The sequence below is a fragment of the Corythoichthys intestinalis genome, chromosome 8 (assembly GCF_030265065.1).
Source record: "Corythoichthys intestinalis isolate RoL2023-P3 chromosome 8, ASM3026506v1, whole genome shotgun sequence".
Lineage (NCBI taxonomy): Eukaryota > Metazoa > Chordata > Actinopteri > Syngnathiformes > Syngnathidae > Corythoichthys > Corythoichthys intestinalis.
In genome coordinates, this window is record NC_080402.1 from 9,510,364 (window position 1) to 9,526,018 (window position 15,655).

At 37.7% G+C, this 15,655-nt stretch overlaps 1 protein-coding gene across 9 annotated transcripts in view; it reads left to right on the forward strand.

The window, feature by feature from the left end:
- The first annotated feature begins 3,000 nt into the window (after positions 1–3,000).
- The window catches only part of LOC130919928 (dynein heavy chain domain-containing protein 1-like), a 73,396-nt gene continuing 60,741 nt past the window's right edge, over positions 3,001–15,655 (forward strand). For 4 of the 9 annotated variants that reach the window (XM_057842590.1, XM_057842598.1, XM_057842599.1 and 1 more), the window contains exons 1-4: positions 8,724–10,357; positions 10,418–10,621; positions 12,968–13,174; positions 13,235–13,396. In XM_057842590.1, the coding sequence (XP_057698573.1) occupies positions 10,053–10,357; positions 10,418–10,621; positions 12,968–13,174; positions 13,235–13,396 (878 nt within the window). In that variant the 5' untranslated portion in view covers positions 8,724–10,052. Of the gene's footprint in view, positions 3,036–8,723; positions 10,358–10,417; positions 10,622–12,967; positions 13,175–13,234; positions 13,397–15,655 lie in introns of those variants that run through there. The other 5 variants (XM_057842588.1, XM_057842595.1, XM_057842589.1 and 2 more) reach the window with 4 other exon arrangements.

The window sequence follows — 15,655 nt, forward strand, 5'->3', positions numbered from 1 at the left end:
AATAAAGTGCGAGACGAGGAAAGACCACTTTGTTTACTGTGTCTAAAAATGATTGTAGCGGACAGTGGGAAGCCAAATCAATTAAGACGTCACTTAAATATATTCGACCCCAATCTCATTGATAAGCAGCTTGATTGTTTTTCAGCAAAAACGTGCCAAATATTACCAACAATTGAAAATTGCAAAATTGCTTTGTCAGTGTTATATCAGTAAACCAGTGAGCACTGTTAGCATGCTCAGTGCAAAATAACCCCACACCATTGCAAAACATTGCAAAGGAGGTGATACTGCGAGCAGCAAAAATAAAAAACTGTCCCTCTGTCCAATGACATTGCCGTCGGTCAAATTTTTTGGCATAATGTCCTCATGAGTTAATGTTTCTAATCAATTTGAATTTGTTATTATTTATTGATTTTATTACATTTCATTTTTCATTATCAAATGGTCAAAAACGTACCTTGAGTCTATTGTACCTTGAGTCTATTTTTACAGTTTGGATGCGACTTCTATTTTTTTTTTAATTCAGGCAAATTGATGTGCTCTAAGTCTTTTCTGTTACAAACAAAACAATGTTAATAAAGTTAGACTTTATTATAAGTTGATCTATGTCATTTTTTTTCTTTAATAAAAAAAGGACACGGTGTTAGGCAGAGGTGTGCTTATAATATGAATTTTATAGACAAATTATACTATTTACAGTGGTGGCCGAAAGTTTGGGGGGACGCGAAAGATTTACGTCTTCCTTGGAGGGGGCGTAACAGAAAATAATTGAGAAGCTCTGGTTTAGGCTAACCTAATGAACTGCATTTATTTTAATTTAATTTATAATATTTCAGTTATTTAAAAAAATATTTTAACACTATACTTATGCTGCAATTCACTAATATGCTTTGAAAAATAAAAACCATGTTCAAATGGAATAAAGTTTTTTTTTTTTCAAACCCCAGATATCTTAAAGCAGACATGTTCAAAGTCCGGCCCGGGGGCCAAATGCGGCCTGTGGTCAAATTTCATGTGGCCCACAGCCTCTGTCATAAAATCAATAATGTCTGGCCCACACACAGACTTCATAAATCAGTCAGCAGTACTGCTACCAGCATATGATGTATCTTACACACTAAATGCAGCTCCTCATTTACCCAGTAAATGCAGCAGCACTCTAAGCAACATTACCCCGTGTGACCCTTTACTCCCAAGATTTCTAAAATGGTGACAATTAACAAACAAAAAAGTTGACTGCAACAGCCGACGCTTCAAGGATAGGTGGAAAATGGACTATTCTTCAATAAAATACGCAACAACTGTCTGCCTCATTTGCAAAAAGATGGTCGCTGTTTTTAAAGATTTCAATGTGAGGTGATATTACCAAACAAGACATGTATGGCAAGATTACAGGGAAGATACGTTGCGAGAAATTGTAGCAACTTGAAGCTAGTTGAATTTCACAGCAGCAGTATTTCGCAAGAGCCCGAGAGTCGAAAGAGAACGCCACAAAGGCTAGATGCGAGATTGTTGAAATTATTGATTAAAAAAAATAATAAAGCAAATGTGACACACAGAATGGCTAGCTAAAATTTGCTTAAATATATTGTTCTACATAAAGGACGTCAGCCAAGGTCGGCCACCCACATTTTTACCACACCAAATCTGGCCCCCTTTGCAAAAAGTTTGGACACCTCTGTCTTAAAGTGACACATTTCAGAGCTGTAATTGCAATACCGTGAAACTGATATTTTGGTTTAAGGTTATCATACCGTCAGAATCTCATACCGGCACATGCCTACTGCCGAACATAGCATTACTTTTTGCACCGTGCACATGAATAATAATAAGCACCCTGTTCTGTGTCTTTGTAGTTCAGAAAACTGGGGGAACACAGCTGAAGCTAGTGATGTCATTCCCCAACTATGGGCAGGCCATGTTCAAACCCATGAAGTGAGTTGAAATTGCTATAGATACTACTAATAAAGAAATAATCTGATCATTCCCACTTTGTTGTTCAAAGTCACTTGTGATTAACTGCACACGGTCCAAAAACTGCAGTAGAAAATGGACGGGGTCTTGGTTTTGTCCTTGCAGGCAGGAGAGAGATGATGAAACCAACTACAACCTCTACTATTTCTCGGATTTTGAGCGACACAATGCAGAAATTGGAGCTTTTCATCTTGACAGGTGTGACTTTACTGGTCTGTAAAATGTTTGAAAGTTTGAGAATCAAGCCCTTGCTCCCTTTTATCGTAAGTGGGAGGAAAACTCAAATTCATCACGATGATTATTATCTGCATTTCTTTACCAAGAAAATGACAAGCATGCAGTTGCACAGCCGAGTTTAAATGTTACATAATACCTCAATGTAATTTCATCATGTATCGTTTCCCTTCTCTCGTGCGCTCATTCTGTCGCTTCTCATTGTTTTTATTCTTCCCTCTGCAGGATTTTGGGGTACAGGAGGGTACCCCCAGTGGTTGGTAGGCTTGTAGATGTGATCAAAGAGATCAAAGACATCACGACAGATCACAAGCTGGCCCGGACATTTTTCAACTCCCCCGGTAGTCCTCACTTTTCACCTTTACGCAATATAAATGTGATACTCGAATTGTTTGCATATTTTTCAAGCCTTTACTGCTATTTCCTCCTCACCCTCCATGTTCTTGCGGCTCCCCCCAGTGGGCAATGTGTGCTTCTATGGCCGGTGCTCCTACTACTGTAGCACAGAACACGCTGTGTGTGGCAGGCCCAAGAACCTGGAGGCTTCCTTGGCCCTTATGCTGCCCGACCTATCCCTGGCCAACCGGAGGAGCTGGCGATCACCCTGGAGACGCTCGTATAGTCGCAGCAAGCTGGCAAGGTGAGCAGTAGTTGGTATTCAAGGAGGTGGTTGTGATCAAAGGGTTGCCAGGTCAGTGCAAGTCAAGTGTATTGTAGGTGGGAGACAGAACCAGGCTACTGCTCGACTATCAAAAAGACAGCACCCTATGACAAAGGCACAAGGCTGGTGGACTTCATTGACATGGTCATACTGGACTTCCTGATGAGTAGGTTCATATTTGGAATAATAAATTGATTTTCTTTTGTCATTTCAATCCATTTGAAGGGTGGACCTCACACTCTACTACTACAAATAATAATAATAATACTTTTACTAATATATATAGAGGTTATACTACCATGCTTTTCGCACTATAAGGCGCACCTGACTATAAGCCGCAGCAGTCCTCACTGAATCATGGGATGTTTACACCAAAACATCATACGACTGTCATGACACCAAATGAACCACCGTGAAGCTTTGAACCAATTGGCTTCAAAGCTTAAGTGCTTCAAGAAGCTGCATTTTGCAATCACTGCTCCCTCGGGGGAGATAGTCAACCTCTTCTGCCACCTGCTGTCAACACTGTTGTTATCCAACATGCCTCCTAGCATGCATTGCGGCGCTACAGATGTAAATAACAATCAAAATTCATGTTCTGTGCTCATTATTTATTCAGTTACTGTTCCAGTTGTTTCATTAATTGCTAGTTATGGTATTTGGAAACACTTTAACAGTGGCGCCTTAAGACTGTCATTATACAATCATAATTATGACAAGAAACTTTCATGAGCATTAATGAATCCTTATAACAGATGTCATTTAGTGGAATCCAGCACTTTTGAATGGATGTAAAAAATCCGAGCTGGGCATAAATGGAGTTAATAACATAACTTTATTAATGACATCTGTCATAAGCATTCAGTAATGCCCATGATAGTGTCATGTCATAATTATGACGGTCTCATGACAGTCTTATGACGCCGCTGTCAAATAAAGTGTTACCAAATACAATACAAGCAATTAATGAAACAACTGGAACACTAACTGAATAATTAGCACAGAACATGAATTTACATCTGTAGCGCTGCAATGAATGCTAGAAGGCAAGTTGCCTATAAACCCAAATATATCAACAAATAAGCATATAGAGTATATAGCATATGTATGTATATATATATACACACAGTATATAGGCTGTACCTTTCGCACTATAATGCACACCCGACTATAAGCCGCCACCCACCAAATGTGACATGAAATCGGCATTTCGTCATAGATAAGCCGCACCGAACTATAAGCCGCAGCTGTCATCACTGCATCATGGAATGTTTACACCAAAAGATATTAGCCAAAGCTTCATTGCTTCAAGAAGCTGCGTTTGGCCATCACTGCTCTCTTGGGGGAGATAGTTAACCCCTTCTGCCACATGCTGTCAACACTGTTGTCATCCAACATGCCTCCTAGTATGCATTGCGGCGCAACAGATGTAAATAACCAGCATAGAATAGGATGTCAACATATCTACACCTACAAGTGATTCACACAATACTGGGTTTTACAACACACATTGCCGATTTGTGTCCGCTCCCCCCCACATAATCACATCTCTTTCTGACCCCCCCCCCCCCCCCCCGTTTTACTCCTCGGTCATCAGGCCCCTCCCTCACATGGTGTCAACCACAAATTCAATTGCTAACAACAGTGCTATTATATTCATAGTTAGTGTAGGCGTTGAATGTATTTCTTGTTGTTGTTTGTTCTTCTCTTCTTTCCCTCTCTCGTTTTCTAATCCCCTTTCTGTCCCCCCATAACCCCTTCCAGCTGGCTGCTTTCTTCTAATAAACAAAAGACAATGAATAATCATCAAAAAGGGAGTATATCATACTTCCATGTGCTACATTAAAACTGTTCAGACCAATAGGACACTAAGATTACCCTTCTCCGTGTCAAGCAGCTGAACAGGACCGGTTAAAAAAACAACAAAAAAGCAAAACATTTCTCAAATGACAGGTGAGTAGGACTTCAAAGTTAGTGTCCATGAGAACAACAACCTGAGTGGTGACTTGGCAGGTCTTCTTTTTTTTAAAAGGAAAAAAAGTGGGTGGACTCGAATAACCTTTTTAAATCAAACATGGTACAAATTCAAAGGGTTGTGAATTCAAATGACCGAAAACTTTCCGAGGGCCGTGTTTACTCTGTGATTGTTTACCTTCTTAATGACACCATTCAAAATGACTGTCCATAAGGTGTTATCATACTTAGTGACAATAGGGAATGGGACGTACTACGTCATTGTTTGGACGCTCCTCCATGCTGGCAATATGATTCACTTCCGGGTCGGCAGACTCAATGCGGATTGTAACGTGTGGTCGTGCTAAGCTAACTCTTTCGGTGTTTTAGAAAGAAATTATGGGTGTGTATTGTTGTGTTACCGGGTGCAACAGCTTCTCCTACGACTAAAAAAAAGGGCGAGGAAAACTGGACTCACTTTTCACCGTTTTCCTGCATGGAGGACCAAATATCAGATCACGAAGGCACGACTGATGGCTGGATTGCAGCGGTTCGTCGGAAAAGCATTTCTTATGATCATATTTCTGCTGGAATGAGAGTATTCCCCTCATCTTTACTCTTGTAAGTTGAACGATTTATCCGTTTTGGTTTCAATACGGTTTTTTTTGGTGTTTTTTTTACTGTTGTGTAAATCTGCCTCGGTAGCAATGCTCACCTACTCCTCCTCCTCACCTACCTGTTGTGTTACTAGGAAAACCTGCATATGAAATGCTGACAACACATCCCGATTGGTCACCATATCTCTTCTTGGGTTATTCTGAGGTCAAGCGCACCACATCGGAGCGTTATGAGCAGTGTTGTTAATAACGGCGTTACAATATAACGGCGTTACTAACGGCGTTATTTTTTTCAGTAATGAGTAATCTAATTAATTACTTTTCTCATCTTGGCAACGCCGTTACCGTTACTGAGGCGGGAAAGGTGTGCGTTACTATGCGTTACTAAGTTGGTTGAATAAAAAAAAAGTATGAGAGAAACGGACTCACGGGGACGAGAGCAGAGCAGGAGTGGGGAAGACGCAGTTGCAACCGCGATGCTAGGTGGCTCCAATAATACCTGACTGCAGCCATAGCCGACAAACTACGCCCACATGACACGGTAGATATCATATTATAGAACTAGATGCAACAATAGACACTGCTGCACTGCCAACATGTTTAAGGACTACATGCGTTTGTAAACAGCCGCCATCTTAAAGCAGTAGACCTCTCAGGAAGGCCCTGATGTAGAGATCCTTCCTAGCGAACCTAAGTAATTTTTTAAAATCTAAAATGCTCCTAAATCGGCAAAATCTTAACTTAAATCTATCTTTAAATGATGAAACAGTTTTAAAACTTACACATGTTTAAAGTAGACAGGAGGGAACTAATGCAATAACGGGAGAAATTTTAACAACTTTAACGATTGATTCACAACTTTAAATGACTTCCACACATAGCAAAGGTTACTAGCTAGTTATCGCAATACCCTTGTGTCTAGTTAAGTGGAGGGTAAAGAATTGGGCTAGGGCCAATTGTCCCCCAAACACTTTAAGCTTCACATTGTGTGACCTGTGTGTGTGTGTTTTTTTTTTTGAGAAAGAAAAAAACATATCACTAGTTACTTTGCCAAGTAACTAATTACGCTTACATTCAGGTAACTGAGTTACTAACGCAATTACTTTTTGGGAGAAGTAATTTGTAACTGTAATTAATTACTTTTTTAAAGTAAAATTAACAACACTGCATGGCACTAAATGCGTTAGTAGACAGCCGCCATCTTAAAGCAGTAGACTTTTTAGGACGGCTCTGTTGTAGAGAACCTTCCTAGCGAACCTAAGTAACTTTTTATCTTTTTTTAATCTTTTTATATAAATACTTCTAAATTGGCAAAATCTTGACTTGAATCTATCTTTAAATGATGAAACAGTTTTAAAACTTACATATGTCGAAAGTAGAGAGAAGGGAACAAATGCAATAATGGGAGCAATTTTAACAACTTTTTACAGTTGATTCAGGGTAAAGGGTAAATTAGGGTAAAGAATTGGGCTCGGGCCAATTGTACCAAAAACCTTCACAAAAAACTTCACATAGTGTGGCCAATGTTTTTTTTTTTTTTTTTTTTTTTTTTTTTTTTTTTTTTTTTTTTTTTTGAGGGGAAAAAAAAAAAAGTAATTATCACCAATTACTTTGCCAAGTAACTAATTACTCTTACATTCAGGTAATTGAGTTACTAACGCAATTACTTTTTGGGAGAAGTAATTTGTAACTATAATTAATTACTTTTTTTCAGTAAGATTAACAACACTGGTTATGAGAGGTTGGAAAGGCGAAGAGTGCACGCTGAAACTTCAGTTTGCTCTGCTCTTACAAACACGATCCCAAGTGTTGTTGTGAAAAGTCAATAAAATATGAATACCAAAACATGACTTGAACAACTTCTTGACAAACTGTAACTGCTTGTTGTTTACTTCAGGTCTTCATAATAAACAGGTGTAATAATTACAAAGTCAGGTGACTTAATTTTGTTATTCTATTTGGAATATGCATTGACAATTTTTGGACAGTGTTGTAGACAAGAACTGGGACTGATAAGTTGCAATAGATTTATTTCAAGTAATGCAATTTCTCCAATACGATATTTTAATTGACAGTTTAAAATCTTTAAATTAGTGCAAACAAGGCCCACCCTCTGACGGTGGCAGCAAATATTATATAATTATAAGTAATACACAAATACAAGATCACAATAAACGTGTCTTTGTCAAAGCAGTTTAAAACACTATTTACTGGCCTTGGGTAAATTGCCAGACAGGATAAATATGTGCTTTAAAGTTCTTGCATTTCCATTTTAAGTATTGCAAGTACTAGTCTCCAACACAGTATTTGAACTGACAGTTTAAAATCCTTTTAGTACACAATGGCCCACACTCTGGCAGGGGGCAGCAAATATTATAATACATAATACATTATAAAAAGCTATATACTATATAAATACAAGATCACAACAAAACCTGTATTTTTTCAAAGCAGTTAAAAAACATCCAGTGGCCTTAGGTAAATAAAGGTGTAAAAATATGTACTTTACAGTTCTTGCATTTCTATTTTAGGTATTGCAACTTTTCCAACACTATTTGAATTGACAGTCTAAAGTCTCCATAAGTGCAAATAAGAATATTATAATTTAAAAATAATAATAGAATATATAAATTCAACATTACAATGAAACGTGTCTTTGTCAAAGTGGTTTAAAAAATAATAATAATTATAATACGTCACTGGCCATAGTTAAATAGCCAGGCAGAATAAATATGTGCATTACAGTTCTTGCATTTTCACAAGTTAAAAGCCCGCAGTTCATCGACGAGAAGGGCAGACCCAGATGGCGTCTGCAGCAGGGGCTTGTTTGAGTCCGACACAGGACAAATGGAACCACTCCATTGAACAAATGTTCTTTGTCAAATGATCCAAGAAGAGAGATGGTGACAAATCGGGATGTGTTGTCAGCAGGTTTACCTAGGAACACAACAGGTAGGTGAGTCGTAGTAGGCGAGCATTGCTACCGAGGCAGATTTACACAACGGTGTAAAAAAACAAAAACGTATTGAAACCAAAAGTGGATAAATCGTTCAACTTACAGAGTAGAGATGACAGGAACACACTCTCATTCCAGCAGAAATATGATCATAAGAAATGCTTTTCCGACGAACCGCTGCAATCCAGCCATCCGTCGTACCTTCGTGATCTGACATTTGGTCCTCCATGCAGGAAAACGGTGAAAAGTGAGTCCATTTTTCCTAACCCCTTTTTTTGTCGTAGGAGATGCTGTTGCACCCGGTAACGCAACAATAAGCACCCATATTTTCTTTCTAAAACACCGAAAGAGTTAGCTTAGCACTACCACACGTTACAATCCGCATTGACTCTGCCGAACCGGAAGTAAATCATATTGCCAGCATGGAGGCGCGTCCAAACAGTGACGTAGTACGTCCCATTCCCTATTCATCATATAACAGTCAATTACCCAACAACAACAAAAATGTTAAAACATTTTCGTTAATGGAATTCGCTCTATAATCGTCACTTTACTATGTAATGTAATGTAGGTTAGCAATGATTACTTTTCCTCCAACAAGGAGCACTTTTTTTAAGAGTAAAAAAATTTTGGGGGAGTAAATACTAAATTAAAAGAATGACTTACTTGTATTTTTGTTTTCCTGATGGTCTTTCTGTGGTATTATGGTCAATTTTTTAGCGTAACAAACAAGAATTTAAAAAAAAAAAAAAAAAAAAAAAAAAGTCATAACGTCTTCACGATGCGGTGACGTTCAACGTCAGGTGAAAAGATCCGGAACTCTGAGTTGTTCGTGTTGCCTTAGCAACCCCTATGCAGGTTTAAAAAGAAAGCGTCTCAAACTCTTTGCTCCTCGGACCACTTTCATGACGTGAGAAAGCACATAAGCCACGAATTTGTCCTATTCGCCGTCCCGTGTGACTGACACTGGCATAAAAGAACAGCGGTTACATGAAAGGGTTCCCCAAAATGTAAGTTTCGCTTTTTACAGAAACTATTTTCCTCAGGTAATTACGTCATATTTGTTCGCTAGCTTAACGAGCTAGCGAACGACTCTTAGCTAGGTTTAGTTTTTCAAATATTTAATCGTTAAAAGTCAAGTTGTATTGGTTTTAATTTGATTTCATTTTGATTTTCACTCACAGTGCATTATTCATAAATCACAGTTCAAATCAATCACAGTGTTCGAGTCTGACTGTAAATTATTAATTATTATTGTAAATTAAATTGTTAATAAAACATTTTACAACAATTATTCGGTGGATTATGGTCTACTTTACCAAGGGGTGGGTAGAGTGACCAATTATTGTTCTCAATTATGAGTTCAGGAATGATAAGGGGGGAGCTTATTGTAGAAAATTGCTAAAATAGTTAAATACAATAAAGCTATTGTTACTATTTTCTTTTTAAATTAATTTTATTTTCAGTCTTTGTTTACTATTTGCTGAGAAATATTTAAAGTTTTATTCATATTTACAATGATGCAGCATATGACTCTACAACTAATTCATCTCTATGTTCTTCAGGATCCTGGAAATATTGTAAAATTAGTTTATGAGCTTTGCTAACGAAATCGGCGCAGCATGTTCGCTGTCCATTTACAGGGACGGGCCCCACCATGGAATCTCTGAGGCAATCAACAGGCTGCGGAAAATCAAACGCTAAACCAAAGAAAAAACAGTCCGCTGCGGTCAGCAACAGGCAAACTACTTTGCCACCGCTATGGCCCGAGCCATTCTCTCACTCAGCATCAACGCTGCGCAGGAGCCTTTTCAATCCCTCCGCCGTTGTTGCTGTTCCCATGTCCTCTGCGACACCTCAAGCCGAACCATTGAGAGTCCTCACGGGGTCAAAATTGACAGGAAAACCTCTATCTGGAACATCAGTATCATGCAAAGAGCATTCTGATGACAAAGCAAAGAGGTACTAAAGCATGTCATGCCATGCAAGCCATGTAATAATTTCTATTTACATGTCTATTAGTTTGGCAGCTAAAGATGAATCCAAAGTCACTGTTAGGGACATATTCAGTCTTCCTGCCATCATTCCGAGCGTGGCTACTGATGATCCCTGTTCTACCCTTCGAGAGCAATCGCTAGATCCAAAATGGACAGAAAAAAATTTGACAAACGACTCTGCGTCGTGTGCTGACATCACTGATAAGATTGTTGATAAAGCGCTTCAGAGGTACGAATGTAGTAAATAACATGCATTCCTATCCTTTATTTACAATTAGGGAAAGTGGTATGAAAAATTATCTGAACGTTTTAGAATTTCTCACAATTCTGCATAAAATCACCATCAAATGTGATCTTTGTGAAAATCACACAGATGAGAAAACAGTGTCTGCTTTAACTAAAACCACCCCAAAATTTGTAGGTTTTCATATTTTAATGAGGATAGCATGCAAACAATGACAGAAGGGAGAAAAATAAGTAAGTGAACCGTCTGCCTAAGGAGACCTAAAGAGCAATTGAAACCAATTTTTACCAAACAATTTAAATCAGGTGTGTGCCCAATAGAGGTGTGCAAAATTTCCGATTCTTAGATTATTCGCGATTCGGCCGTGGAAGATTCGAGAACGATTCACAAACATCCCAATTCCGATTATTGAAATATGCGAAGTAAAGCGGAAGTACACAACACTCAGCGCGCCGCGCGGTCTTCGGGACGGAACGGAGTGTGAGTAGATAAACATCATGCTTCCCATTACCCGGCCCCTCGGCTAATGCCAATGCTCAACTCACGGCTCTAGCTCAACTCATGCAACGAGATAAAAAAAACACAACAACATACCTGACTGCTGCCGATATAATGTTACTGTGGATATCATTTATATAGGAATAGATGCATTATAGATTTGGTAGTGTTAGCAGCACATCTACAAAAAGCTAGATGCGGGCGTTATAAACGGCCGCCATCTTAAAGCAGTACACTGTTACAGAATGGGGACTGGAGTTTTTTATTTAATGTTATTTTTGTATATTTGTTTACTGCTATATGTTAACTTGATGTGTGTGGTTTAGCCTGAGAGTATTTTTGAACAATTTTGGAACTAATGTACAAAATATTTTTTTAAAAAAGAGAAAAAAAAAAGGAGGGGGGTGCATCAATAATCGTTTTATAATCAAATCGGAGCCTCTGAATCATAATCGTAATTGAATCGTTAGGTGCCCAAAGATTCCCAGCTCTAGTGCCCAATCACTGATGAGTGGTTTAAAGCTTCCCTGCCCACTATAAAACACACACCTGGTAAGAATGGTCTTGATGAGAAGCATTGTCTGATGTGCATCATGGCTCGGTCAAAAGAGCTGTCTGAGGACCTGCGATCAAGGATTGTCAATTTGTATAAAGCTGGGAAAGGATACAGAACCGTCTTTAAAAGTCTTGATGTTCATCAATCGACAGTCAGAGAAGTTGTCTACAAATGGAGAGAGCTTGACACTGTTGCTTGTCTCCCAAGAAGTGGCCGTCCACCAAAGATGACCCTAGCGTGTCTACTAAAGACTTACAGAAATCACTGGCACAATCCAATGTCTCAGTGCACACATCAATGATATGTAAAACTATGGCCAAGAATGGTGTTCATGGGAGGACTCCAAAATATTGTTGTGGACTGATGAAACCAAAGTTGAATTGTTTGGGAGTATTACGCAACGTCATGTGTGGATGGAAAAATGGAACAGCTGACCAACATCAACACCTCATCCCCACCGTGAAGCATTGCGGAGGGAGCATCATGATTTGGGGCTGCTTTGCTAATTTAGGGCCTGGACAACTCACAATCATTAATTTAAGAATGAATTCAAAAGTTTTTCAGGATGTTTTGAAGGAAAACCTCAGGTTGTCTGTCAGACAGTTGAAGCTAAAAAGAGGATGGATGCTTCAACAAGACAATAATCCAAAACACAGAAGTAAATCAACTTCACAATGGTTTCAGAAGAACAAAATACATGTTTTGGAGAGGCCAAGTCAAAGTACAGACTTGAACCCCATTCAGATGCTGTGGCATGACCTAAAGACAGCAATTCATCCCAGGAATCTGACTGAACTACAGCAGTTTTGAGAAGAATGGGCCAAGATTAGTCTGGATCGATGTGCCAGACTGATCTGCAGCTACAGCGTCTGGTAGAAGTTATTGCTGCCAAAGGGTTGGCCCACAAAATATTAAATGTGATGGTTCACTCACTTATTTTTCCCTCTTTTGTCATTGTTTGTATACTATCCTCATTGAAACATGAAAACCTAAAAATGTTTGGGTGGTTTTAGTTAAAGCAGACACTGTTTTTTCATCTGTGTGATTTTGACAAAGATCAGATCACATTTAATGGTAATTTAATGCAGGAATGTGAGAAATTCCAAAAGGTTAGAATACTTTTTCATACCACTGTGTGTCTCAGAAAATTGTTTATTTATGTAGAGTTACCGTATGCATCTTCAACAGCCTACGTTAAAATAAGTGATTTGGCTCAATAAAAGCTGGAAAACATTTATTTGTCCTGTCATAATTATTATTCATTTTTATTCTTCCAGTTTGCCAGAGAAAGAAGCAGCAAGAATCATGAGAAGGGACTTGTTCAATTTTCCTGCCATTGTTCCTGGAAGCCCCCGTCTTGCAAATTCTCAGAAAGCCATGGCAGATATTGGACGGAGAGAATGGTCGGAAAAACCTCGACAGACGGCCTTTGCATCATGCACTGACATCACAGCCGCTGTGACTGATGAAGCGTCAATAAGGAGGTACTTCACTCTAAGTCAGTTACAATCCACACTCAATGATACTATAGATAATTGTTTCAGTTTTACAGATGAATCAATCACCACAGGCAAGATAAAAAGGCTGAACCAAGTTGAAAAGGTTCCTACCACCGGCATGGAGATAGTTCAGTTGTTCCTTAAGAATAAAGATGTGGGAGAACTACAGGTTTTTTACTTGAAGGAACAAGAGGGTGCCTCTTACAGGTATTCCACACAAACTGGTAGTGCACAAACACGCAGCATCATATTAGGGCTGCAGCTATCGAAACACCATTTTACTGGAAAAATATTTTTTAAAAATCCTGGCTTATGATTATTGTGTTGCCTGGGTCCATACTTATAGAGGACCAGGAGTACAAAAATTAAATGAATAAATAAATACACAATTAAATAAATTATGAAACGTGTCATTAAAATGCTTCCGTTTATTTATTTATTTATTCATTATCACTTTTTATTCATTTATTTCAATTTATATGTATTTATTCCAATTTTTAGTTAATCATTTCAACCGTTTTTTCAACCTTTATTTCATTATTTAAGCATGTATTTATTCCCATTTATATTTATTTCAACATTTATTTTTATTTCAGCATTTGTTTATTTCACGTTTTATTTATTTCATTCTTGCACTCTCGTTCTGGTAAATAAATGTTGAAATAAATAAATAAAAATGGAAATGAACGTTGAAATAATCAAATAAAGAGTTGAAAAAAATAAATAAATAAAAATGGAAATAAATCAATATAAATTAAAATAAATAAATGAAAAGTGAAATATCTAAATAGAAATTTCAATATATATATATATATATATATAAATTGAAATAAATAAAAAGTGAAATAATAAAAATGGAAATAAATAAATATTAAAATAAATATTGAAATAGAAGGATGTTAATGACACATTTAATAATTTATTTAAATGTGTATTTATTTATTTAATTTTTGCACTCCTGGCTCTCCATACAAGCTACACGAAAAAGTGACGGTGACAAATTAATAAACGTCAGTTGTTAGATGAATCATGATGTGATCGGTGTTCCCAGAAGAAGTAATTTCTATCTATTTATCTATTTTATTTTTTCATTTTATTAACATGATGTATGATACATGTTTTTGGATATTTGGGGGTACTTAAAGGGACCGTCGGACGTAAAGACTTGTAGGCTCTAATAAGCCAGAATTGCTCTCTTTTACTAAAATATGTTATAAGAAATACATAAAATATTGCCATGGATTTAAAAATATAGAATATTTAGTACATGTTTTTACCTACGGAGGGCGCCATGTTTTATGCGCGCAATGGACGCTCTGGGTGATGACGTAGTTTGTCACTGTCACTAGACGAACACTAACGGTATTCTGTAATTCCTTCAAAATGGCGAGATGTCCAAAACACGCGCACATCGGTTAATAGCGCCGAGATTTTACTATTTGTGTTTTTATTGAGTCTTTTATTACCTTTCCATTGCCTCAAAATACTTTCCCTTTCCCTCTCATACTTTTAAGCATTGTGTTTTCCTGTGGTAGCTTTAAAACAGATTGTTGATCTGTTGACCACATTAGTCACATAGCGTATTCAAACCACCCAGATTTGATATTACCACGTTTAAATATTTTCTCAAGGCATCTTTAATATGTTCTGTGTCTGTATTCATCTAAACAAAGCAAGCTAAAATCGCACGTTAGTACTTTGGGTGTCAAATTCACCTCTTATCGGACGTTTTGCCGATGTAGCACGTTTTGGCAGAACACTGTTTTTTTTCCTACTCTCGTCTCGTCTCATCCCATCTCTCCTGTTCATTTTGCTTTTGCTGCTCGTTTTGTGAAATATCGACAGGGCTGTCATGCTCATTAATGTTCCTCTCGGGTTTGAATTGAAAGGATGTCACTAGAGTCTAGAGGTGCACGATAATTATCGGTCCGATAATTATCGGTCCGATAATAGGAATTATAACGTCATCCCAATAAATCCGATAACAATATGTTATCGGGCCTATTAATAATATTTTTGGCACGGTGTCGGATTGGGATGTGTGCGTTTGTTTCCACTCCTGTTTTGCCAGTTTGCAAAGTTTTGTTTTTGTTATAGAGACCGTATTTTTCCTTCACTGAGTTATAAACCTTACTATGGCAATTAGCAAATGTTTGCATTTTACAGTGTTATGTTTACAAGTTCTTGAGAGGCCTTTTGGTCATTGATAGGCTTGCTGTTCTGTAATTGCCAGGTTAAGAAAGTTGTTTCATGGACCAAGACGAAAAAAGTCTCCTCTCCTTTTTTGTCACATTTGTCACCAAATGTTTTATTTGCTGACAAAGCACAATACCTGTTTGGTTCATGTTTGTTATAGATCAGTGCTCATTGTTCAGGTGAACACATCGTCACTAATATTGACTGATTGTGACTGACTCAAATTAAAGTGAAAAAAATAATATGGGCACTTTATTTGAAGTCAAAACT